The sequence below is a fragment of the Camelina sativa genome, chromosome 17 (genome assembly GCF_030686135.1).
Source record: "Camelina sativa cultivar CO46 ecotype springtype chromosome 17, ASM3068613v1".
NCBI lineage: Eukaryota > Viridiplantae > Streptophyta > Magnoliopsida > Brassicales > Brassicaceae > Camelina > Camelina sativa.
Window position 1 is genome coordinate 36,945,642 of NC_141896.1, and position 24,153 is coordinate 36,969,794.

General features: G+C 39.4%; 8 protein-coding genes across 10 annotated transcripts; 4 read left to right on the forward strand and 4 right to left on the reverse strand.

Moving 5' to 3' along the window:
- The first annotated feature begins 134 nt into the window (after positions 1 to 134).
- Positions 135 to 2,964, forward strand: LOC104759956 (zinc finger CCCH domain-containing protein 55-like). The gene is made up of 8 exons (XM_087496965.1): positions 135 to 702; positions 805 to 955; positions 1,490 to 1,515; positions 1,971 to 2,091; positions 2,191 to 2,361; positions 2,451 to 2,560; positions 2,665 to 2,811; positions 2,906 to 2,964. The coding sequence occupies exons 1-8, from the start codon at positions 135 to 137 to the stop codon at positions 2,962 to 2,964; spliced, it is 1,353 nt and encodes a 450-aa protein (XP_087353091.1).
- A 688-nt stretch (positions 2,965 to 3,652) lies between these two features.
- On the forward strand, positions 3,653 to 6,193 carry LOC104758463 (Aminotransferase-like, plant mobile domain family protein). Its single transcript, XM_010481334.3, has one exon. The coding sequence runs from the start codon at positions 3,707 to 3,709 to the stop codon at positions 5,915 to 5,917; it is 2,211 nt and encodes a 736-aa protein (XP_010479636.2). The 5' UTR covers positions 3,653 to 3,706; the 3' UTR covers positions 5,918 to 6,193.
- A 16-nt stretch (positions 6,194 to 6,209) lies between these two features.
- LOC104758466 (kelch repeat-containing protein At3g27220) lies at positions 6,210 to 10,293 on the forward strand. The gene is given in 6 exon segments (XM_087495335.1): positions 6,210 to 6,533; positions 6,677 to 7,095; positions 7,215 to 7,551; positions 7,640 to 7,846; positions 7,923 to 8,094; positions 8,412 to 10,293. Coding segments are annotated over 5 exon segments (1,308 nt in total). The 5' UTR covers positions 6,210 to 6,359; the 3' UTR covers position 8,094; positions 8,412 to 10,293.
- LOC104758465 (F-box/kelch-repeat protein At1g51550) lies at positions 8,224 to 10,191 on the reverse strand. The gene is made up of 2 exons (XM_010481336.3): positions 9,612 to 10,191; positions 8,224 to 9,398 (listed from the first exon to the last, which is right to left on the reverse strand). The coding sequence occupies exons 1-2, from the start codon at positions 10,048 to 10,050 to the stop codon at positions 8,395 to 8,397; spliced, it is 1,443 nt and encodes a 480-aa protein (XP_010479638.2). The 5' UTR covers positions 10,051 to 10,191; the 3' UTR covers positions 8,224 to 8,394.
- A 910-nt stretch (positions 10,294 to 11,203) lies between the features above and the next one.
- Positions 11,204 to 13,522, reverse strand: LOC104758467 (uncharacterized). 2 transcript variants are annotated; one of them, XM_010481340.3, is made up of 9 exons: positions 13,141 to 13,522; positions 12,723 to 12,920; positions 12,513 to 12,615; positions 12,348 to 12,427; positions 12,177 to 12,254; positions 11,996 to 12,087; positions 11,799 to 11,910; positions 11,586 to 11,711; positions 11,204 to 11,474 (listed from the first exon to the last, which is right to left on the reverse strand). In XM_010481340.3, exons 1-9 carry the CDS (start codon positions 13,411 to 13,413, stop codon positions 11,358 to 11,360), a joined length of 1,179 nt encoding a protein of 392 aa, XP_010479642.1. In that variant the 5' UTR covers positions 13,414 to 13,522; the 3' UTR covers positions 11,204 to 11,357. The 2 variants fall into 2 exon arrangements, with proteins under 2 accessions (XP_010479642.1, XP_010479643.1); XM_010481341.3 differs by having other exon boundaries at positions 12,723 to 12,914; positions 13,141 to 13,489.
- A 138-nt stretch (positions 13,523 to 13,660) lies between these two features.
- LOC104758468 (FT-interacting protein 4) lies at positions 13,661 to 16,522 on the reverse strand. The gene has a single exon (XM_010481343.2). The coding sequence runs from the start codon at positions 16,136 to 16,138 to the stop codon at positions 13,808 to 13,810; it is 2,331 nt and encodes a 776-aa protein (XP_010479645.2). The 5' UTR covers positions 16,139 to 16,522; the 3' UTR covers positions 13,661 to 13,807.
- A 565-nt stretch (positions 16,523 to 17,087) lies between these two features.
- On the forward strand, positions 17,088 to 19,936 carry LOC104758470 (KH domain-containing protein HEN4). The gene is made up of 8 exons (XM_010481345.3): positions 17,088 to 17,851; positions 17,939 to 18,325; positions 18,405 to 18,656; positions 18,746 to 18,959; positions 19,057 to 19,118; positions 19,195 to 19,277; positions 19,399 to 19,504; positions 19,587 to 19,936. Exons 1-8 carry the CDS (start codon positions 17,240 to 17,242, stop codon positions 19,722 to 19,724), a joined length of 1,854 nt encoding a protein of 617 aa, XP_010479647.2. The 5' UTR covers positions 17,088 to 17,239; the 3' UTR covers positions 19,725 to 19,936.
- On the reverse strand, positions 19,800 to 24,146 carry LOC104758469 (mannosyl-oligosaccharide 1,2-alpha-mannosidase MNS1). 2 transcript variants are annotated; one of them, XM_010481344.3, is made up of 14 exons: positions 23,751 to 24,146; positions 23,448 to 23,495; positions 23,013 to 23,171; positions 22,655 to 22,767; positions 22,454 to 22,519; positions 22,124 to 22,298; positions 21,502 to 21,591; positions 21,223 to 21,347; positions 21,069 to 21,134; positions 20,844 to 20,952; positions 20,663 to 20,761; positions 20,498 to 20,578; positions 20,240 to 20,410; positions 19,800 to 20,162 (listed from the first exon to the last, which is right to left on the reverse strand). In XM_010481344.3, the coding sequence occupies exons 1-14, from the start codon at positions 23,907 to 23,909 to the stop codon at positions 19,944 to 19,946; spliced, it is 1,680 nt and encodes a 559-aa protein (XP_010479646.2). In that variant the 5' UTR covers positions 23,910 to 24,146; the 3' UTR covers positions 19,800 to 19,943. The 2 variants fall into 2 exon arrangements, with proteins under 2 accessions (XP_010479646.2, XP_087351462.1); XM_087495336.1 differs by having other exon boundaries at positions 22,441 to 22,519; positions 23,751 to 23,994.
- Between the last annotated feature and the right edge of the window lie 7 nt (positions 24,147 to 24,153).

The following is a 24,153-nucleotide window of genomic DNA, read 5'->3' on the forward strand; positions in this document are numbered from 1 at the left end:
GATTACATATATAAGAAAGTTGTAACGAACATCTTAGACGCGAAACCAAAAACTCAAATCATTCATTCATTCTCAGAGTTGAAGAAAAAGGCAAATTTTTTTCTCCTCTTCTGAATCATCTTCTCATGGCCACCATGGATACCACGGATCCAGCTACGATTTCGATGATCACTGAAAGGATCAAAACTTTAGAACCAGAGAACGCTTCCAAAATCATTGACTATTTCATGTCGCAGGAGATTGCAGAACTTAGATTGATTCGTATGGCTTTTGGCCCTAACGCTCTCATCGAAGAGTTTTGTCGAGAAGCTAAATACGAATTGGGTCTTCTTCCGAGAGGTTCCTCGTTAAACCGTGATGCGAGACCCTTCTATTTCCATGACAGGCCATTGCCTCCGTCTTCCACAAGAAATGAGTTCTTGGATTTCTCGAGGAACCCTAACAACGCAGCTTTGCATCCTTCCTTAATCAGATATAACCCTAACTTCAATTCTAGTCCCTTTCATGACGGTTCGTCGCAACAACGACAACAGTTGAGTTTGTTTGCAACTGATGCGTATCAGTTTCCACCAGGCGGTTTTGGGTCGCCGACTCAACAAAGAATGATTGCTGCTCAGTCCGTCGGGGATTTTGGCTCTCAGATGTCGAACAGGTCAGATTGGGATTTTTGTTTGCTTTCTCTTGATATATGTTTGGTTACTAGTAACGAAAGATTGAGACTTTACAAAACAAAAGATTGCTCCAAATTTTTTAACTTTGGTGTTGGTTTCTTCTGTTGTTTCTGTATCAAGAAGAAGTTTTGAGATCTGGGGCTTGGTTTTGCTTATGGTGATTCTTCTTTTAGACAAGGATCAGGACGATTTGGAGTAGAAGGTGGTCTTAGGTCGCCGAGTGAGCAACAAAGCATGATTGCTGCTAAGTCCGTGGCGGATTTTGGCTCTCCGATGTCAAACAGGTAAGATGAGATTTATGTTTGCTTTCTCTTGATACAATGTTTGGTTACTAATAAAGAAAGGCAGAGACTTTACGGAACAATAGTAGCATTGTAGCTTGAGGCCAGTTTTTATAACTTTGGTGTTGGTTTGTTCTGTTGTTTCTGTATCAAGAAAGAAGTTTTGAGCTCTGGGGTTTGGTTTTGCTTATGGTGGTTCTTCTTTTAGACAAGGATCAGGACAATTTGGAGGAGAAGGTGGTCTTAGGTCGCCGAGTGAGCAACAAAGAATGATTGCTGGTCAGTTCAAGGGGGGTTTTGGTTCTCCAGTGTCGAACAGGTAAGATTGGGATTTTTGTTTGCTTTCTCTTCTCTTGATATATGTTTGCTTAATAGTGAAGAAAGGCAGAGACTTTACGAAACAAGTGTAGTAGCAGTGTAGCTCGAGGACTGTTTTATTAACTTTGGTGTTGGTTTCTTCTGTTGATTCTGTTCTGTATCAAGAAATAAGTTTTGAGCTCTGGGGCTTGGTTTTGCTTGTGGTGATTGTTCTTTTAGACAAGGATCAGGACAATTTGGACAAGGTTACTGTTATAGTCCCGGAAGCCATGAAAGAGAAGATCTAGTCTCTAAAACGATTTTCTTGGCATTTCAACCTACGAGCTCCTTCACTAATGAAGACGTCTCAACTTATTTCAGGTAATACAAGTTAACGATGTGAGGAAGTGTTTATTGATTGTTTTGACAATTGACAGTCATGGTTTTTTTTATTGAATGTTTAGCGAATTTGGAAAAGTGGAATGTGTGGATCTTCCAAAAGATCAGCAAGGAACGTTTGGGTTTGTCACTTTCACTAATGCTGAAACCGTGAGAACCATATTGAATAATGAAGAAAACTCTCATGTCATCGGTGGCTCAGTTCTGTGGGTAAAAGGATACGAGAAAGGAAACCGCTTGTCTCCTTCTTTAACTTCGAGTACACTCAGTGTCAGAGGAAACCCTTTGTCTCCTTCTTTAACTTCGAATACACTTGGAGTAGAAGGTGGTTACTGTCATAGTCCAAGAAGGCAGGAAAGAAACGATTCAGTCTCTAGAAAGATTTACTTGACATTTCCACCTGAAAGCTCCTTCACTGTTGAAGACGTCTCGTATTATTTCAGGTAATACATACAGTATGTGTTGCGATAAAATCAGGTTATCGATATGAGGTAGGCTCTTTTTAGTGTTTGTTTTGAGACTCGTGGGTTTTTAATATGTAGCAAATTTGGAGCAGTGGAAGATGTAGACATTCCATATCAGCAGAAACGGATGTTTGGGTTTGTCACTTTTGCTAATGATCAAACCGTGGGAAGAATATTGGCTCGACAAAACCCTCATCTCATCAGTGACTCATGGGTGACCGTTAAACCATACAAGGGGAAAGAAAAAAGGTATTGCTTGATCCCTCTTTTTACTTTTCCTCGAGTTTTTTCGTCTCTTGGGTTAACTTTCTTATTAGAGTTCTGTGAAACAATGGCAGGGAGAAGCAGCAGCAACAAGTACACCAGCTGTTGGAGGGAGGAAACTGTTCACCTTCTTCAAGTCCTTCTGGATTGGACGACTCAAGGGAACTATATAATTGTCGCATTGGTTAGTTTCAGTTTGTTATAGAGACTTCAGAAAACCGATTTGCTGTTTCTTTCTTACTGACATATAAAAACTCACTAACTCGTCATTCTCTTTTTGGTTACCAGGACCAAGGAAGACACGGGAGATGCTGCGAAGGAAAACCGAGCAAGCTGATGTACAATTGCCTGACATGGAGAATCTCTCTATTCACCGTCACCAGCATAGTCCTTCTACCGGTTCGCCGGCTCATTTACTGTCTCAAGTCATGGAAGGTTGGTTGGTTGTTGTGCTCTCTACGTTCAAGCTCTTTTGCGTGTTTTGGTCTTTATTCATTCTTTTGTTCCTCTCTTGTTTTCCTTTGGTCAGGCGATAGTGATAGAGGTGAGCAAGTAGAAACCAACAACGAAGAAACCAGCCTAGTATAGGCAGCACAACAAGTGAAAGGTGAGCAATTTCGACCATGAGAACAACCTGAAACTCCTTTTTAAAAGTCGTTTACTCTTCTTTTTTTTTTTTTTTTGTAGTCTAATTCCATTTCGGTTTTGTTTGTTTGTTTGTTACATCTTTGATTTGCAGAAAAGAAGCAAAGAGGTCGTAAATAACATTGGAACACTAAGAGAAGATTAAAGAGAACAACTACAGTTTTAGGATAATATGTCATCTACAATACAAACAGGATTTTATGAATGCTAAGATCAACACAGTAACTGAAACACATAAGTAGGGAACCCTTTTGGTAATTTCTTTTTTTACCTTCTTCCAATATCGCGATCCAAGTCTCCTGGTTTGTTTGGACAAAGGCTGCATCTGCTACTTACCATGACTGTATCATATAACTTGGTTTCAATTGGATCAAAAAGGTTGAAACTTTGAACTTTGAAGTGTACACTGAACCAAGTGAACTAAACCAGAGCTGAATTATAGAGTCCAACTGAACCAAGCAAAGTTACGGAATAAGCCAAAAAGATTTAAATAAACCGGACCGAATGGTTAAGCATGGTTAGATTAGTACTTCAATGGGGTCAAATCAGGTTCTATTATGTTTATTTATGGCGACATTAATTACTTATAGTTACCATATAAAGGAAACGGTTCCATTCCCACGCCAGCAACTCTCTCTGTATCTGCAACATAGATTTTGATTTGACATATTTCAAATGTTAAAAAATGAAAAAGAGAACACAATTTAATTTATCTTCTAAAAAGGTCTCGAAAGAAAACACACAAAAAGCTTTGCTTTCATCTTCTCTCTTCTCCTTGATGGATTCAAGTCCCGGAGGAAATCAAAAAGACGGTAACTTTATTGAAACCCATTTTCTAAAACCTTATGTAACCTCCTCCATTGATGGTGCTGTAGCTGAGCTTCCTCGTCACCGTCTCTGTGTTTCTTCATCAGACCTAAAGGAGTCATTTTCTAGGATTTCGTTCAATGGGTTTTGGTCTGCAGATCGTGATTTCAAATCATGGGCTAAAAAAATGGAAGCTTTGCACGAACCCACTTGGAGAAAAGCTGGGATTTTTGAGGCAATCAAGGCATCGGCATACGAAATCCCTAAAAACCAGTCTTTGATTTTATCTCTTGTTGAGAAATGGTGTCCTGAAACCAAATCATTCGTATTCCCTTGGGGTGAAGCAACGATAACCCTCGAGGATGTACTTGTTCTTTTAGGGTTTTCTGTTTTGGGTTCTCCTGTTTTTGCCACTTTAGGAGGAAGCTCAGAGATGGGAGAGTCCGTAGAGAAACTGGAGAAAGCTAGGTATGAGAATAGAGGCCAGGATGGGTTAGTGAGACGACGGTTATGGATTTCGAACTTCTTGGGTAGAGGTGATCAAATGGAGCATGAAGCTTTCCTTGTAATGTGGCTTTCGCAATTCGTTTTCCCGGATATGTCTCGTCGTTCTATTTCGAAAAATGTTGTCCCTATCGCTGTTCGTTTAGCTAGAGGTGATAGGATTGCTCTTGCTCCTGCTGTTCTAGCGAGACTATACAGTGATTTGGGTCAAATTCAAGTTTTTGCTAGTAAAAAGTCCACTAGAAATGTTACTCTGAAGTCACTGTTTAAGTTAGTTCAAGTATGGGCATGGGAGAGATTCAAGGATGCTAGACCAAAAGCTAGAGAGATACCAAAAGGTGAACCTAGAATAGCTCGGTGGTACTATCCGTTTCAAACATCTGAGAATGTGAGATTGAACCTTGATGATTTCGAGTGGCGTCCTTACACTAAACCTTTAAAGAATTGGATCCCTCCTCGGTTTTACCCTGAAGAAGCTACGTGGATGACTGTTGATGACAATCTTGATGATGAGTTTGTTTCGTTTGCTCGATGTATGAGAGTTTCTCATCTTGTTGGGATTGGTATTGTGGAGGGTTACTATCCGAATCGAGTGGCAATGCAGTTCGGGATGACTCAAGATCTTCCTGGCTTAGTTACTGATCGAAGAAGTTTCACAGAAAAGGAGGCATGGGATGATTACAATAAGTCTCTTGATGGTGTAAAGCTGTACATGCCTTCTTGTCTTGCTACGCCTTCTGTTACTGAAAGATATCAAGATTGGTGGTTGAAATTTATTTCACAGTTTCTGAGTCCTTCAGAATCAACTGAAACTTTTAATGCAAGTAATAGAATTGATGTTGATGATGATGATGATGTGCAGCCTTTGGGTCAAGTGCTTCAGAAGTGGGGAGAGAGCTTTCTTAGGAAAGTCAAAAGGTTTAAGTCGCGCAAGTTAGCGAAAAATCTGAGAATGGAGATAGAGAAAGATAAGATTGGTGGTAGTGGTGCATCAGCTTCAACGGAATTACCACTTAGTCAGTTGTTTAAGGAGGAGTTGATGAAGAGAACAAGTGAGCATTTAAGAAACAAGGGAAGCAAGCGAGCTCGTGAGGATGATGGGAGTTCTATGGATCACAAAGAAGATGAAAAAGATGATGACATTACCATTGCTCAGATTATCAAATCTAGAAGGAATGACGAAACTGGAAGTAACGCTAAGAATAGTATGGTTCAGAGTTCATCTAATGGAAACAACTCTTCAGATCCTCTTGTTGATTCTAATGGAGGTATAACTAACACTGTTGTGTCACCACCAGAGACGAGGCAAATATGTGATGATGAGCTTCATGTAAATGGAACCAAGGAAGAAGAATGTCTGGTCCATGAAGATGGAAAAAAGCAGAGATGCAATGAGAATTTGTGCAGTGAAGCTGAGAAAGAAGAAGATATTGATGAAAGATTGAGAAAGAGAAGGCTTTCAATAAAGGAGATACAACTGAAGCTGGAGACACGTATCATGAAGATGGAGAAGAGCTTGGCAGTGATTAGAAAATGGAAAACAAGAAGAAACCAGACCAACAATGGAGTTTCTGCTTTAATTTAACTACTTGTGTCTAAACTATTCTCTCTGTAACCTCTTCAAGAGCATCTTATGGAAACAGACACATCAATGTCACTAGTAAAGTAGTAATTAACCTTGCTATGGTTTTGTTTTTGTTTGTTTGTTCTTTTGCATATTATGTGTATGGAGAACTTATCACTCTAGACCACAAACCTTTATGTATGATGTTTTGTGTATTGGTTTAGTTTGGTTCGGTGTGGACATTTTAATTTCTGGTTTGGTTCGATTTATCAATCAATTTCGTTTATATTGGTTTAATTATAAATGTTCGTTCACTGCCGGTGGTAGGAAGGAACACTATCTCGGAGATCAAAGATCCTTCATCAAGCTCGTCTGAGAAAACACCAAAAAGGTTTCAAATTTATACGAAAATTGTGAAACTCTAAAAAGGGTTATGTCAATTTAGTAGAGAGAGGACATAGATATGGTGAGGAAGCACAAGTACGGGAAGGTAGTGTTGGTTTCGTGCATCGCGCTTCTAGCTACGGGACTCATTGCCGACTTCCTCTGGGCTACTTCTCATAGATTCTCCTCCGTCGCAATCTCCGCCGGATTATCTCTACCCTCTTCCCTTACCACCGTAATCGTTCCCGGCCAGGTGAGTTTGTGTGATCTGTTGTTGATGTAATTAAGATCTCGACATCTGAATTTAGCAATATCTAGCTTTAGGAATATGATTCTTACTTTATACTTGCATTGAGGTTGTGAGTAGTGAATTTACTCTGTTTTGATGTTTTTTAGGAGAAAGATACTAAGAAGAAGAAGGAGAGTGTGAAAGAGAGGAAACTATCTAACACGTTTCAAGATTTGCCAGCTCCTGAATTGAAATGGGAGAAGATGGCAGCTTCACCTGTAGCTCGTCTAGATGGAGCTGCAATTCAGATTAGGGATCTTTTATATGTATTTGCTGGATATGGAAACATTAATCTTGTGCATTCACATGTTGATATCTACAATTTTACGGATAACTCGTGGGGAGGAAGATTCGATATGCCTAAAGAGATGGCTCATTCTCATTTAGGGATGGTAACGGATGGGAGATACATTTATATTGTTACTGGTCAGTTTGGTCCGCAATGCAGAGGTCCTACATCTAAAACATTTGTGCTTGATACTGATACAAATACATGGAAGGACTTTGTTCCGTTACCAGTTCCTAGGTACTGAAATTTGGAAACGCCAGTTGACTTGTTCACGTTTCTTATTATATTATGCTATGTGTTTCTCTTTTGATGATGGACAATGTTGAGAGAAATGATTTGACAATTTTAACATTCAGGTATGCACCGGCTACTCAGCTTTGGAGAGGAAGACTCCATGTGATGGGTGGAAGCAAGGAGAATCGATTTACACCTGGACTTGAACATTGGAGCATTGCGGTTAAAGATGGCCAACCATTGGAAAATGAGTGGAGAAGTGAAAGATAGCAATGATCTTTTAACAAGTTATTGTGTGTAAAACAGTTGACGAAATAAAATCTTAAGTCCTCCTGTTCTATGTGCCATTGTAGGGCATGTGTAGTAGTTGATGACCGACTATTTGTACTTGGTGGTCAAGAAGGTGATTTCATGGCTAAACCCGGATCTCCCATCTTCAAGTGCTCACGCCGTATGGAGGTATTGGATTAATACCTTCCACAAGGCAAATCAAGCTATTATTCTGTTAATTACGTTCTATATCATGAGTTCTTCTACTTTGATACAGGTGGTATTCAGTGACGTCTATATGTTAGATGAGGAAATGAAATGGAAAGTTATGCCGCCAATGCCAAAACCGGATTCTCATATTGAATTTGCATGGAAAGTGGTTAATAACTCCATTGTAATCGTTGGAGGTACAACAGAGAAGCATCCTGAAACCAAAAAGATGGTTCTTGTCGGCGAAATCTTCCAGTTCAACTTGAATACACTGGTAAAATACGTGAAGCCTTTATGCTTAAAACTGTCCAAGATTTGTGTGTCACTAATGGTTATGGCTTTCTCTACAGAAATGGTATGTCATTGGGAAGTTACCATACCGTGTGAAAACAACTCTGGTTGGATATTGGAACGGACAGTTATACTTCACTTCAGGACAAAGAGACAAGGGTCCTGATGATCCTGGCCCGAGGAAGGTCATTGCAGAGATGTGGAGAACCAAACTGATACTCCATCCATGAGGCAAGCAAAAATTATCATTGATAGAAGATTTTGTAGTGCTAAAGATCACAATATTCTGCATTCTTTGAGCCTAATTTAAAAACAAGTCATTACATTACATATTTACATCCCCTGTCATAGTAATTTGTATATTGTAAACTGAATCAGAATCTATATATAAAAGTTACAATTTGAAAACACAGCTTTATGTGTTTCTCTTTAATCAGAGAGTTTGTAATGATGTAATTCCATTTCTGGTTTATCAATACAATTTTACACAACCTGCTAATTTACAAAAAAAAGAACCACCTGATGATGCTATTATATGCATTTTCCAGGTCTTTGTTGATTGTCTAGATCAGAGAAGCCAAGAACAAGCTCCACCATGAAAAGCTCTCCGTCAAACCTTAGACCAGACGATGCTGCAGGCTGAAGAAGACCATCAACCATTCCACCAAACACGTATACAAATCTCCCTGAAAGATCAGCACAGGCACGGTGAAAAGACCTACTTTTTGGTCCATATGAGATTCGGTCAAGCTTTCTCCACACAGAAGATCCGTTTAAACTAACTCCTTGTGGTTGCAAACCTGAAGAAGGAATGGTTTTAACATCCAACACCCAGAAATCATCTTTCCTATGCCTATAAGAATCTTCACCCCCGTAAATCAAGATCCGACCTCCCAATACAAGAGTCGCTGAGTGACCAACCCGAGGCAATGATGCATATTCAGGGACATCCCGGAAATCGTAGAAGATCTGTATCCATTTTTCTTCACACAGTTCTTGAATGTCCAAGATCCAAACATCATCAAGCACATCATATCCTAATCCTCTGCCTCCAAACAGAACCACTTGGTTTTCTCTAATGCAGGTCAAAGTATGTCCTGACCGCGGTGGCGGTGATTGTTGAGACTCCACCATGTGCCATGTCCCAGATGTGAAATCTTCAGAAAGTTCCAGAATCCATGCATCTCCAAGCCTGACTCCGTTCAACCCGATTCCTCCATGTACAACCATCTTCGTCTCTGCAATACAACAAGCGGAATGAGCACCACGAGGAGGAGGACGAGGCCGTTGCGAAGGTCCAACATCGAGGAGTTTCCAAGAGAGTCCCTCATGGCAAAAGACTTGACCAATCCATGTATCATTGAGCCGCTCTCCACGGTCGTTTATTCCACCAAATAAGAGTAGATACTCGCCTATAACAATGCAGGTGTGTCCAAATCTTCCACTTGGAGTCCCTGATTCAACTTTCTTCCATTTCAATATCTTTTGATTGCTCTTATCAACATATGATGTCCATGTATCATCAAGATGACGTCCTGAAAAGAAGAAAAACAAAGCAATATACACAAAGATCTCAAGTTGAATGAAGCAATTACCTAATAATCCAACTACAATCATTGTCGTGTGCCTAACACACTCATCAAGCAACAAACAAAAAGCTACCGAAAAACTCAACTCAATCACATCGAACAAGATAAGAATTCAGAAAGATGATGATTTATAGTAGCTTAAGGAAAGCAAAAGCTAACCTCCTTGACAACCACCACCAAAGAGAACAAGATGATCATTAACGAAGTTGAGAGAATGAGAAGCTCTAGGGATCGGAAAAGAAGAAGACTCCACATCATCATCATCTGGGTCAGAGATCTTGTGACAGCAAACAGAATCCATCTTATAAACTCGCTGAAACATCATCATCCACGAAAACCCATCTCGTAAAGATGACAACTTTAAAGCATCCAGAGACTGTGAGCCCCATTCTCGTTCACAGAGAGCTTCCCAGAGACTGTCGGAACAAGCTAGAGACTTGTATCTCTTGCAGGTCATTGAGAAAGAGAGGATTGAATCTACGGGAAGAAGAAGCAAGATGGTTGAGAGATGGTCATCGTGTAAACTGGTTATAGGGCTTGACCATGACTGAGAGGTAGACGGCGGAGATGAGTTTCTTCTGGCTGATTCCGCCGCCATGAGATTGAAATCGGAAGAAAGGATTTGATTTGTTGGTGAGAATTATTGGGAATGATGATGATTCTTGTATATCGTCACTGTCTCTGTTTTACTCTCCTCCTCTTTACGGTAAAAAATCAAAAATAAAAATCCTTCCTTTTTGTTTTTTTCTTTCCTTGTTTGGATTAAAAACTGCCCGCACAAAATTTCAAACTTTTTTGGTGAACGCCCAGATATTTTATAACAACTTCTGTTTGTAGCCAATTATTATCATATTATTGCATATATCTCCCAGTGTTTCACAAATCTCAAAACTTTCAGAAACTTTGGAGACATCCCCCCCCCCCCGCCCTCCCCCCAATTTTAAGAATCTCCTATTCTAGCCCTGCATTCCAATAAATTGCATCTTACTCCGAGATTACAAAGTTCAAAATTTTAGAAACCTCCTAACATCCCAAGATTATTTATAAGAGTTATTATGGACTATATTGACATTAGTCTTTACTTAAGTTCCCAATATTTAGCTCTAATGACTTGTATTAAAGATGTGACCTTAGCATTGTGAATCAATAAGAAAACATTTGGATACTTTGAGGTCATAGTGCTCACTTAGATTTTAGTGGACTGACAGAGTGAGCTGGAAAGTTTTCCTCCAAAAATGAAATTGAAAAAGGTAATATATGCTCACATAGTGCAGAGCAGAGTTGTCGAGTGAGGATTGGACGAGGGCAATTTTTTCTAGTTGAATCTAAATCAGCCAACCAAAATTGAATTTGTAAATTTATGATAAATCTCCTTTTTTGACCCCAATATTTCAATAAATTGCATCTTTCACCACCCACATATTTACAAATTTCACATTTTCTGAAAAGGATTATATGGTGAATGCCCAGATATTTTATAAGAACTTCTGTTTCTAGCCTAATATTATCATATAATTGCATCTATCTTCCAGTGTTTCACAAATCACAAAACTTAAAAAAAAACTTTGGATTCACCCCCCAGCTATTGAAATCTCCTATTCTAGCCCTGAATTCCAATAAATTGCATCTTACTCTGAGATTACAAAGTTCAAAATTTTAGAAACCTCGTAACGCCCCCAGATTATTATAAAAGCTACTGATTCTAGCCCTATATTTTCAATAATTGCATTTTCTCCTAATGATGACTGATGTTGATACAATTTTTGTCATTATCTCATAATTCAATCTTATTACAATCTATTCAATTGTCTAGATTTCATTTACTCAAATGAAGGTTTTTGTTTTACACACTGCTCACTCCATCAAAGCTTTGTGTCATTTCTGCAAATCCATCAAACCATTGGGTCATTTCTGCAAATTGTGCAACTTGCCCTTCTCTATCACTTTCCACAGAGCAGATTTGGCTTCTTCTAAAGTCTCAACACCATCACTTACCTCAAAGGCTAGCCTTTGTATGTTAAACTGCACAAATAACATAATGAATACACCACACACAAACTGAGAGAGAGCTCTTCTGTTGTAAAATCATTGTAGAGAGAGATGTTCTTAATTTGTTACATATATTATTATTACCTGAGCACCTTGACGAACCCTTATATCGATCCCTTTGCTATCTACAGAAATGATAGCAGCATCGTCTAACTCGGCTTCAATAGACAATAGCTCTCTAATTGGCTTTGAGAAGATTGCATTGAGTTCCTATTTCATGATTTAGAATGAAATTAAAACTCCACTATTGAGTCACTAAGCAGGCTCAATCGTTTAACGGGTTTTTGAAAAACTCACCTTTAGATTTTTCTCACCTCCATCAACAGCTATCTTATCTGGCTGAAGAGCTTCATACTCATTGACGTTGATCCACGCGACAGTGCCAAAACCTCCAATGAAATATATATCACTGAGAACAAATCAAGATTGTTATTATATTGCGATATTTAATCACAATATGGAGTGGCTAAAACTGAATAAGAACACACAAAAACCTTATATTCTGCATTCTAAAATAGTGAAAGTTTCCCCATTGTTGAGAAGGTCCTTGGTGATGCTTAGCCATATACTGCTTATGAGCCCATTCCTGGAAACCCAGTAACAGAAATAACAGTGCTAAGCAGGTAAACATCTCATGTATGACTCAGACTGTGTGGTTAAATCAAAGATACCCACTTGCTGATCTTCTGGCAATGGGTAGACGTCGCCGAATAATGTTACTCTTGCATTCGATAAGCAACTCCATCCGGGTATCTGAAAATTACCAAATCCACAGTCAGAGAACCATTATAAGGGAAGAAACACCAATATATTTTGTATAGTTATAGCGTGAACGGTAAAGTTTACCTGAACAACGAGGGTGCATCTAGGTTCAGCTAAGATATTCCGAGTGTGAATAGCCAAGGGTGAAAATGAAAATATTGGGTCTGAAACACACAAAGAATAGAATCCACTGTCAAGCATGTAAGCAAACGCATACAAAGAGACACAGTCAAGGACAAGAAGACTTACGCCCCATCGGATCAGGTGCAAAATCTACCAAAGATCCAAATGGGTATCCTTCTCTACGATGGTGCATTTTAGACATCACTGTGCATAGATGAGCAAACCTGGCCTTCAAAACATAAACAGTAACGCCAAAAACCAAAGAGATACATGAAACTTTATAATCTTTCCTAATCGAGAACATAAAAGGGAACTAATGGTAATGATCTTTTGTACCTGTTCCATCAAGTTCCTAACAGCTAAAGCCGGTCGAGGTAAACCATGAGCAGAGGTTGCACTTTGAACACCACCAGAAATGGGGGTTCTAAAGAGCCCAGCTCGAGTTCCTCCACCATGAGGAACTGCAAGAGATGTCTCCACATCGATTATTTTACCACTATCCATTTCACCACTAACATTGCTTCCAAACTTCTCCTTCACAAACACATTACAAAGAACCAAATCAATCTTATGCATCTTTATAAACACTCATCAACTACAAGTCTACAAGTTCAAGTTTTTGGCAGCAATCGAAAAAGCTCAATACTTGACAAAGCTTTGCAATACAACACCATAAAGCTAGTGTCTTTAACTGAAATCCACAGACATCTTGACAAAAAACACAATCCTGAGACAATTTGATAACCTCATTTACCTGAGACAAAGAGAATATATCCGCCGGTAACAAACCAAACCCATTTTGATCTTCGCCTTCACTTGGTGCCTCATCGCTGTGAAACAGAGCATGTAGAGGACGAAGCCCTTGATTCGACCCCTCCCTGAGCCTCAGTTTAGTGATTCGCTTGGCTGACGAATTGCAGAGCCAACAAGAAGACAAAGATAGAGCTGGTGGATTCGGGTTGAAGATAGCCTTCGTATTTGCTATATTGGAAACATACACTGACGAATTAAAGATAGCAGCTTCCATTGTTGTAGATAGAGAGAAAGAACAAGATCGCTTGAAAAATCCCAACTTTTTTTTTTAGAATCTTCCCTTGTTAAAATAAAATGTCTCGGTTATGATTTTTAATTGGTTTGAACATTCGGTTTGGTTGGATTCGGTTTAAGTATTTTAGGTTTTGAGGACAGGTTCAGTTAAACCAAAATTAATTCGGTTCTGTTCGTTCGAATTATTTGTTTTGTCAAGTTGATCAATGTGAAGCTAGAACCCTTACTTTATGCAAAAACCAAAACATAAACTTATCTTACAAGGCAACAACAAACATGTCTTAACAGAGATTATCATAAAATGCGGAACAAATACGAAACCAAATGATTGTTTTTTCTTGAAATGGAGAAATCTGAAGAGAGAGTTAAGGAACTCAGAGCATGCAATCAGTTCTTGCAGGAAGCCTCCTGAAGAAGTTGAGTGGAGCTGATGGCAGTCTGTACCTGAGCCTCGGGTGTCTAAGCACATACAAGCCAATGATGAAAGCAACCCACTGAAAGGGAGTCACATACAGAATCACTGCGGCTATCAGACAGAACAGGACGAAGAGAGCAGTGGCACGCGGGTCACGCCAGCTTAACAACGACTGGAGTCTCTCTCCTTGAGTTGCAAGATCACCAACAACCGTCTGAATCCTACCAGCAATGCTCCTGAGCCTGTCATATCTCATCCTGACGATGTCTGATGGTCGGGAAGTAGGGAAAGTGTCAAACTCCTCATCGAGCTCATCAGGGTGTGCTGAGTCAGCGTGTGAGAGACGTGTGTCCATGTGAGGAGGATGTCTTGGCCTCCAACGATAGTACCATACTCCAATCAAGAAGAGGTAGAGAAAAATGGTTGGCAAGATGAGCTCCGGATAGATGACAAGGATGATGAACAGAATGTGGATTAGAACCGTTGTTATCGGATTTTTCCATACGCAGATCTGTTCAAACCATTTCCCTACAGCGATGATCCCACTTAAAACTCCCATTATCCTGAAGAAATTTGCCTTGCTTCTACGCATACTCCACATGTGAGATCCCACATCAAGCATGTACTCAACAACTTCTTTCCTCAAAGGAGGCTCTGCTCGTGTTAGCCTAGTCGACACAATCTGAGTCGCTTGATGCCTTAAGTTATCGAGCTGGCTAACTGTGAGAGGATGGAGGTAGTGCATCTTCGGTAAGAGAGGCAGAGAATACATGTACATCATGTTGAGCAATGAAGAACAAGTAAACCTCACAGCTAAGTGAATCTCTCCCATTTTCTTGACTCCATTAGGATGTAGCACCAAAAGAGGATAAGAATGTGTGTAGACTCGATCAGCCTCGAGAGTAGAGAGCCTTATCCTCACCTTCCCAATTCTTGAATCTTTTCCTCCTCCGTTGTTTTTGTCACCACCGTGTAGATGGCAGTTATCGAACACACCAACCGTAACAACTGTGCAAGGGTCGAAGACTTCCCAGGTATATTGTTCGTTCCATCTTGGGGTAAAGCTGTCAATGATTGTCCGAGTTCTGATCCACTTCTGCCCATACTTCGCCACACAGTACGCATCCGTGGTACCCCTACCACCCTCTCTAGCTTTCATAGGCATCAAACCCGTCGCATTCAAGACCCCAAGCTCAAGCACACCGATGTTAGGCTTCCATAGTTGCTTTGCAGTTGGTCTGAGGTCACTACTGTAGTGTGTAGATTCATCGAGTACATGATACCCTCCTTCCAGACATATCCTCATGTGAATCTTGCTGGCGAATTTGATCTCTTTCTTCTCTCCTCCTTCCATTATTACATGCTTCTCGAGGTTAAACCACCTGCTGTTCACTGGTCTATGGTCAAACCTTTTGTCCAGATACTGCAACGGAACCGCGCATCTCCCCAAGACTTCATCTTTATTCGGTGCAACTCTATCTTCAACACTTAGAATCAAAGGCTCCTCAAACGGCTCAGCTACAACAAACATCAAATCTTCATTCCACATTGGATTAATGCTCCTGCTTTGCGACACTCTAGTCCTGAGTGCCTGATTTCCCATAATCACTTTCACAAACACTTCAGGATACCTCCCTTTATCGCTTGGTATCAAATCCTGAGCTTCAATCACATTAACCCTAAGATACCAAAGCTTAGGAGACAGATAAACCTTAGATCTGATGTTAGCCAAAGCATCAGTTCCACTAACCGTTGCAGCATCAGAATGCCAAGCTTCAGGGAAAGCTTCATCAGCTTGAGTACCAAACCAAACAGCTAACATAAGCTCCCCTTTCACTTTCTGACCTTTCCCATCTTCTAACCTATACCACTGTGGAGCTAAAGGACTATCAGGAGGCACCCTCTTAGGAATCTCATTCAAATCAAACACAACACGACCAATCAAATCATCTTTAACTAGATCTTTATCCTTGACAGTAGCTTCAAGGTAAGAAGCTTGAACCCTATCTTTAGAAAAGGCGAAAACTTGGTTCCACTCAGGGTTAGATTTCTTCTCGAAATGCCTAGTGGTTCCTCTGTAGTTACCAAGCTTAACTTCAACGTAAGGGTCACAACTACCAGTTAAGTCCTTACCAGGTAAATCTTTGGCCTTGACGACACGAGCATAGAGATACTGCATTTGCTCAACGAGGTCATATGTGGTCGTCAGCTTGTCTCCGGTGACTTTGCCTCCACCGAGATGAGGTTTAGTCTCCTTCAAGGAGAAATCTTCAGGAGGTGGTCTCTGCATCTTCGAAACTAGCAAAGTTTTGATTTTTTGATTTTTTTTCAAAACCCACACTAGATCTAAGTTAGATCTTCAAACAAAACAACATCAACCCTCAGAAGAAATAGAAATCTCAGGATCTGCTTCACACTCTAAAACCCTAAAAAAATAGAAAGAAGTAAAAAACAAAAAAAGAAGAAGAACCCTTTTATTGTTGTTGTTCTTCTTCTTCCTCGTAAAATCAGAAGATAAGCATTGAGAGAGCTTTAGAAAAAGAAGGACTGTGGTAGTAGTGAGAGAAAAAGTAAACACATTGAAGTCGAGTGACAGAGAGACAGAGGTTAAAGGTTTTCTTGTCTTCTTCTTCATTTTGCTTTTTTCTTTTTTTCTTTTTTTCTTTTCTTTTCAGTTTTCAATTTTTTTTATAAATTCAAAATGATTTTAATGTGTTGGCAAACAAACCAATAAATGAATTTAAGTACAAAAATTTAAAAAACATCATGAATTTTTGACTACACAATGGAATTTTATTTTATTTTTTCTCTTTTTCCAATGACGAAATTAAGTCATGATATTACTCTATAACTTTTAATACATTCAAATTCAACACTCAAATAATTACTTTAAGAGATTAAAATTCTATTTTTTTTGTTCCAAAACTTCAAATTAAATTTTTAAAAATTAATTTTTTAAAAATTTATGTTTTAAAAAAATTATATACAGTAGTATAATTTTGAGCATTTTAATATTCCTAATGAGTTAAATGGTAAGGTCACATTAAAAACATCATGAAGTTTTGACTACACACAAAGGATTTTTTTTTTTTTTTTATATTTCTGTTTCCAAGGACGAAATTTAATTATGACTATAACTTTTCATTCATTCAACACTCGAATAATTACTTTAAAGATTACATAAAATTACAAATTTTTATTTCAAAACTTCAAAATTAAGTCTACAAAAATTTATGTTTGTTCAAAAATTTCATAATTAAATTTTATTTTTGGGCAAATATAATAAATTTTATATTGTTTTAAACTATATACCAAAATCAGGATAATTTTAAACACTACACTTTGAGTTAAATGGTAAGGTCGAAACGATGCCGTTGTGTTTATTACGCTAATGGAGTTCTCTTCCTCTAAGCGACCGGCGACAGTACCGGCGGCGACGGCAGAGTCTGTACATTTCCGCCTACTCTGTCCCGCCACAAGAACCGGTGCAATAATAGGAAAAGGCGGCTCTGTGATTCGCCACCTCCAATCAGTAACCGGTTCCAAAATCCGCGTCATCGATGACATTCCCGTCCCTTCAGAAGAGCGTGTAGTGTTGATCATCGCACCTAGCGGAAAGAAGAAGGAAGATTCGAATGTGTGTAATCCAGATAACCCTAGCTCCGATGAGACTAAGCAAGAGAAAGGGAGCGAGTGTGCCGGGACGAGCGGTGGAGGAAATGACGAGGGAGCGCCGTCTTCGGCACAGATGGCTTTACTTAGGGTTTTAGAGAGAATAGTTTTTGGTGACGATGCTGCTTCTGCCGACGGTGTTGAATTGGAGAAAGGTGAGAGTGAAGGGTTATGTAGGATGATCGTTAGAAGCAATCAAGTTGATTACTTGATGATAAGTAAAGGAGGGATGATGGTTCAGAAGATTGAAGAAGATAGTGGAGCTACTGTTAGGATTTCATCTACTGATCAGATTCCTCCTTGTGCTTTCCCGGGAGATGTTGTGATTCAGGTTAGTCCTTTCTAGTGTTCTTGTATAGTGTTGGCAAATTCAATTTAAGTGCTTTTGCTGATTAGAGTAATGTTTTTGGTGTGGAAGATGACTGGAAAGTTCTCGAGTGTAAAGAAGGCACTTTTGTTGGTTACGAACTGTCTTCAAGAGAGTGGTGCACCTCCAACTTGGGAAGAGAGTCCATTTCCTCAGCCTGGTTATCCGCCTGAGTATCATTCTATGGACTTTCATCCTCAATGGGATCATCCTCCTCCTCCTAATCCAATGGCTGAAGATGTTGGACCTTTTAATAGACCTGTTGTTGAAGAGGAGGTTGCGTTTAGGCTGTTATGCCCCGCTGATAAAGTTGGAAGCTTGATAGGGAAAGGTGGAGCTGTGGTTCGAGGTCTGCAAAACGAAACTGGTGCGTCCATCAAGGTGTCTGATCCGACTCATGATTCGGAGGAGCGGATTATTGTGATATCTGCACGAGAGGTATGTTTATTCGATCCAAAAGAATGGTTTATGTATATCATATAGAATACTTCCGTCTCATCAGTCTGTGTTGTTGTAGAACTTGGAGAGAAGGCACTCTCTTGCTCAAGATGGTGTGATGCGTGTGCATAATAGAATCGTTGACATTGGATTTGAGCCTACTGCTGCAGTTGTTGCCCGGCTTCTTGTACATTCTCCATATATCGGTCGTTTGTTGGGTAAAGGGGGTCATGTAATAAGTGAAATGAGGAGAGCAACTGGTGCCAGCATACGTGTCTTTGCAAAAGATCAAGCTACAAAGTATGAATCTCAGCATGATGAGATTGTACAGGTAAAATTGATATAACATCTGTGCTCTGATAAGTTTCTCTCTACTCAGCACATTTCTTGTAATTTGACAACAATTTTTTGGTTTGGTAGGTCATTGGCAATTTAAAGACTGTACAAGATGCTTTGTTCCAAATAACAAGTAGGCTTCGTGAAGCGATGTTTCCTGGAAGACTTCCTTTTCAAGGAATGGGTGGTCCACCTCCGCCGTTCATGGGTCCGTATCCAGAACCGCCTCCTCCTTTTGGACCGAGACAGTATCCAGCATCTCCAGATCGTTACCATTCTCCAGTAGGAGGATTCCATGGTATTTGATCTATTCCCAACCCATGTTTACCAGTTGATACATGCCTCTATCTCAGTTCTTATTTCTTAATGATGTCTACTTATTACATATGATACAGAAAGACATTGTCATGGTCCTGGATTTGACAGGCCACCTTCCCCAATGTCTTGGACCCCGCAGGTATGTTAAATCAATAGCTTTTATTCCTTGTATATCTGTCATGTCCTTTTTCTGATTAATATTTCTCAATTGCCAGCCGGTTGTTGATGGCCATCCTGGTGGTATGGTTCCTCCAGATGTAAACCATGGGTTTGCTTTGAGAAATGAACCCATTGGCAGGTAACTTTCATGTCGTCTTCTTTGTTCACTTTAAACCAAATGACTTTGAATGCCAGAAACTTATCGAAGCAAGTTTATCCACTAATTTCATATGATTGCCTTTTGGTTATGGTGTTGGCAGTGAGATTCCAGCAATGACAAGCGCAAATGTGGAGATTGTGGTTCCTCAAGCATACTTAGGCCATGTCTATGGTGAGAACTGCAGTAACCTGAATTACATTAAGCAGGTAAGTTGCCAGTAGTATATATGAGCAGACGATCCTTTTGAAAGGCTGCATCTGATTACAGTTTGTAAACCAAAATAAATAGGTATCAGGAGCGAATGTGGTTGTGCATGATCCAAAAGCAGGGGCTACTGAAGGACTGGTGGTTGTCTCAGGTTCATCAGATCAAGCTCACTTTGCTCAAAGCCTTCTTCATGCTTTTATTCTCTGTGGTCAATCTTGATTGTTCTCATTTGCAAAGTGTTTAAAATCTTATAATGATAGTCAAGTGAGAAGTCTCTTTCTAAAAATCCAAAAATCATAGGAAACAGTAAAGTACTTCTACTAATTGCTGTGGCAAAAACTTTGTCCATCTGTTCTTTATCTGTAATCGAAACTGATACAACATTGTGCCTTAACCTTTGTTGATATAATAAAAATCCATTTGAGCAGAAACTGTCTACTAGCCCTTAACCTGATGACCAAACCGCCTCTGGCGTAGCGCTATAGTTGGTTTACGCGGATCATTCCGTGCCACAATCTTAAGTGGATGAGCTTCTGTATTGAAAACCCACTCGTCTAATGAAATAACAGATGAAGGTGAAAAGAGAAGATAGAGATACTTGAGAGTCTCAGCTAAGAAGAAGCTTTGCATCTTGTTGTCTTTAGCACCTGAATTGACCTGGAAATGGAGAAGCAAACGTTAACAACGATGCAAGTTTCCGAAAGAAGGAGATGCGCCTGGCAGAAAAAACTTACATCTTTCAAGCCTACGTATCCAGATTCTACGCGAGAGTTCTTCTCAAATGCTTCAAATATATTCCATCCCCACTCTTGATATGTCTTGTTCCCAGTTAATCGCCACAGGTAAAACAGCGACTCAACGGTTTCTGGTCTTAAAATGTTCCAAGATGTTCCAACACTCATGTCCTGTTAAAATCACATGCTTGTGGATATGACCAAACCAACCAACTAACTTACAAACAGATGAGCAAAATCAACCCGTTATTTACCAACCTGGCCTGCAGTAAAGAAATAGTTCTCTCCCGCGAGTTTCGTTGGTGTCGATTGGTAAAAGTTATAACAAGTCCCGGCAAGCTGCAGTAAAATGGGAGGAAACAACAATAAGCAGACAGCAGAAACTTAACTAAAGCTCTATATACATTTGAGATTCTAATGTACCTCTCCTGCGAGTGAAAGAAACTTTTTCTCTTCTTCAGGGCCATAACCTGAAGCTCCTAAAGCCAACATTCCAGGAGCAAAGCATGCCAATTCATCCATCTGAATATAATCGAGAAAGAAACAATGTCATACCCGCAAAGTTCTCGACTTAGAGAAATGATATTAGATAGATTGTATTTACCTTATCAATCAAATTATTTCCGTTCTTCTCACATATATATGTAAATGAAGACGGTGTTGATTTCTTGATCAAGCTTAACAGACCTTTCATTGATTTCTCCCACATATCTCTGAATTCATTGCATTGAGAAATACTTAGTCGCTACAATTTTTGCTATTAGTGGAAATACTTGGGTATATATATATATATATATATAAAAATATATCAGCATCGAGCTTTACTTACCTATAGGGTTTCACCGCGGATGTTTTGTTCCCTTGCACCCAAACTTTGAGCAAATACTCATAAAAGCTGTAAAACCAAATTATTATTAACTGCCAGAGAGTAAAGTCAGGTCAGAAATCCAAAACACACAATGAGATTTGGTGGAAGAAACTACCTATCTCCCATGGCACCAAATGTTGTGGTAGAGTACGATGGATTACCATTATCCGGATTTATATAGATGGGGAGTAAACCATCAGCAGGGAAGTTTTTATTCAGTTCTGTAATAACCTTCTCTACCTGAGAGACACGAGTTAACAAACAAGTCAATCTTGAGCAGCAAATGATTACTTTAGCATTAATACTAATGTAGATAGGTTGCCCTCTTTGCACACCCATGCGCTGAACATACTCAAACTTATTATCTCCCATGATCTATAAACCACACGTGTACCTTCTGCTGATATTTTGGGTCCCCTGTCCTCTGGGAAAGGGCGATAAACTCGAGCTGCTCAGTGCCGGAATCTGCAAGAATACTGTCTCCCTAGTACAGAAAAAACATGGAACAATAAGCTAAAACTGACAGACCACATGTCTCGATTAAACATATCTAAACCCCATCGCGCTTGGTACCCATTCCAAACATGTAGTATGTGATTGCTAGTGAAACAAATTATCTTTAGTTAAGAAACTATAGTTACCATCAACTCTAAAAACAACCCCTTTTTAAAGTCTAAGCCTCAAACAAGAATGATAGTTGTTGCATAAAGAGAAACAAGAAGAATCTGTTTCTGGTGATACCAGATCTCAGTTTGTAAACAGGGCTGAAGCCTCTTAAAGTGGTCAGAACTTAGTTTTAAGCTGTAGAGTCTAAGGAGTCCTAGAGAAACATGATCAGGAACCTAAGTCAACTAGAGAACAAGAGCACACAGTTGCTGGAGCAAAAGGCCATGATCTCTAGAAACGAAAAACATGTGCATCTAATGGTAGGCTTACAGAAGTTCTACATCCAATGTCTTGTTCTCACGATGACACAATACAACAACTGACAGGGCACTCAGTAATCTAGGACTCACCCCTGCCGCCCACGAAGGATTGTGAGCATTCCCGTTTCTCAAGTTGATAATATTGTACGGTATACCCGTTGGAGTGTTCCATGCAGGCAATAATCTGTCTGCAATATCCTTAGCTTTTTCAAGGAACATTTTGTCCCCAGAAAGATCATACGCACTGAGAAGTCCCCCTACAACTCTGGAAACAAATAAAGAGAAAGAACATAAGCAGATGAAATATATCCGTTCCACTTCCACAACTCTTGTCAATGAAGAACCAACTAATAACTGGATATAACTGACTCTTCCTAGGATAGATACAGAAAATAACCACAGTAAACCTGTTAAAGCAACCTTATGGTTGTTTCAAACATACTGGCGTCATAATCCTTGTCGAAATCCAATGAGTTTGCAACCCAACTGCAATAGAAGACAAGACCAAATGAAGATGGCAAATATATGCCCCGTAAGAAATTGGAATTTGATAATGGACGGGAACAGTTATGCGACTTAGAAAAAAGGATGCATGATCATGAAGAGCCTGTAATTACTTACTCTCTCGCTTTTTGAAACTGCTCATCTAGACCCATTATATAGAGTGTATCTAATGAATCTACCATAGTTGCTCCAAGGCCACCAAAGCTATCAGTGCCATCTTTTGTCCGAGGCTGACAATAAAAAAGGAAAGACAAACATACTTCAGACCAACAGATTTTTCCAGTGCGCAAGCAGAAAATAATCTTAGTACTTCACAAAATAAATGCAGGCCTATGTACAATGTGGTAACTTCAGATAAGCGCATAACAAAAGGCTCAACACGACAATGAAGGAGCAGGCACTTTGGCTCGTAGAGCTCATAGTCATTAGATGATGTATTGGCAATGGTAAATTTTATTTTGAGAATATATTATACCTGAAGCTCATCTTTTCCCCATGCATACTTCTCATATGAGCTCCAAGCATGGATCATTGCCTCTTTAACTTTCTGCCTTCGCTGGATTTCAATTGGATCTTCTGGGGCATTCACCATAGTCTTCAGAGGCTTATTTCCTTCACCTTTAAGCTCTTCTAACTAGCAGAAAATACAGCTAGTTAGCTAAAAAGTAGAAAGACATTACAAACCCCCATAGTCCTCAAGATTCAGTAGGTCTTAAGTTATTCAGAGTCCATCTAAAACTAAGTAGGCTTCGACATGCATACTTCCAGAAAAGAAGCCTACTCTAGTGATGCATACGTTTCAAATAAAACAACCGTGCACACGAAGATGTTAGAAAAGGCGGAAACAGAGTCCTGACTTAACCAAAGAAATCCTCGAAGTCTAGAGTTAGAGAAAAATATATAATCTTACCATCTGCTCCAACCGTAAAACTTCTTCAGTTAACTTATAAACTTCAACCTGCAAGACATAATAGAACTATTAGACAGAGACAGTACAAGACAAGTGAGAAATGATCACAAGAGAATCATTCAATTAATGCCCCCATTTTTATTACTTCTGGTCACATAGTTTCTTAATCAGGAATCGCTGAATTTAAGCCCACAAAATATTAACTTAACTTAATCAGGTTCTTAATCTCATTTATAGACCTTAAAGCTATGAAGGCAATTAAACCATTCCAGGCCTAAACCATAACCTATGAAAAGAGCATACCTCATGGTCTCGGGTAAGATTTATACGATCCCAAACAACCATAGAAACAGAGACGAAGATAATGAAAAGCAAAGCCAAACGTCTCGGTCGTCTGAGATAATACCCAGGATTCAAATATTTCCATATCCCGTAACCACTGATCGATCTACTTCTCGCCATCTGATCTCACCCCCCACACCACTCAACAAAAACAGAGACTAATTGAGAAAATCAGTGTCCATGAAACAGAGGAAGACAAAAAGCTAAAAAGCTTTCAAATTTCGAAATCCTCTGATCTGGAAGAGTAAAAGAACAGAGAGATATACAAGAGATTAGCTTTCTCAGGTAGCCAAAGTTATAGATCCGATTTTAAGTTGAAGTGTAGAGAAGGAAGACGAAAAAAGAATGAAACTTTACAAAAGAA

Bases quoted from the DNA above. Each gene is read 5' to 3' on its own strand.
- LOC104759956 (XM_087496965.1), top strand. From the start codon at position 135: ATGGATACCACGGATCCAGCTACGATTTCGATGATCACTGAAAGGATC. The intron at 2,092-2,190 runs GTAATACATACA...TTTAATATGTAG, and splicing joins GACGTCTCGTATTATTTCAG to CAAATTTGGAGCAGTGGAAG. The intron at 2,812-2,905 runs GTTGGTTGGTTG...TCCTTTGGTCAG, and splicing joins ACTGTCTCAAGTCATGGAAG to GCGATAGTGATAGAGGTGAG.
- LOC104758463 (XM_010481334.3), top strand. From the start codon at position 3,707: ATGAAAAAGAGAACACAATTTAATTTATCTTCTAAAAAGGTCTCGAAA.
- LOC104758465 (XM_010481336.3), bottom strand. From the start codon at position 10,050: ATGGCGGCGGAATCAGCCAGAAGAAACTCATCTCCGCCGTCTACCTCT. The intron at 9,399-9,611 runs GTTAGCTTTTGC...TCTTCTTTTCAG, and splicing joins TGGTGGTGGTTGTCAAGGAG to GACGTCATCTTGATGATACA.
- LOC104758467 (XM_010481340.3), bottom strand. From the start codon at position 13,413: ATGGAAGCTGCTATCTTTAATTCGTCAGTGTATGTTTCCAATATAGCA. The intron at 12,921-13,140 runs GTAAATGAGGTT...GTGTTTGTGAAG, and splicing joins ATATATTCTCTTTGTCTCAG to GAGAAGTTTGGAAGCAATGT. The intron at 11,475-11,585 runs GTAATAATAATA...TTATTTGTGCAG, and splicing joins GGGTTCGTCAAGGTGCTCAG to TTTAACATACAAAGGCTAGC.
- LOC104758468 (XM_010481343.2), bottom strand. From the start codon at position 16,138: ATGCAGAGACCACCTCCTGAAGATTTCTCCTTGAAGGAGACTAAACCT.
- LOC104758470 (XM_010481345.3), top strand. From the start codon at position 17,240: ATGGAGTTCTCTTCCTCTAAGCGACCGGCGACAGTACCGGCGGCGACG. The intron at 18,326-18,404 runs GTATGTTTATTC...GTGTTGTTGTAG, and splicing joins TTGTGATATCTGCACGAGAG to AACTTGGAGAGAAGGCACTC. The intron at 19,505-19,586 runs GTAAGTTGCCAG...CAAAATAAATAG, and splicing joins ACCTGAATTACATTAAGCAG to GTATCAGGAGCGAATGTGGT.
- LOC104758469 (XM_010481344.3), bottom strand. From the start codon at position 23,909: ATGGCGAGAAGTAGATCGATCAGTGGTTACGGGATATGGAAATATTTG. The intron at 22,768-23,012 runs GTATAATATATT...TTTTATTGTCAG, and splicing joins GGGGAAAAGATGAGCTTCAG to CCTCGGACAAAAGATGGCAC. The intron at 22,520-22,654 runs GTAAGTAATTAC...CTTCTATTGCAG, and splicing joins CAGTTTCAAAAAGCGAGAGA to TTGGGTTGCAAACTCATTGG.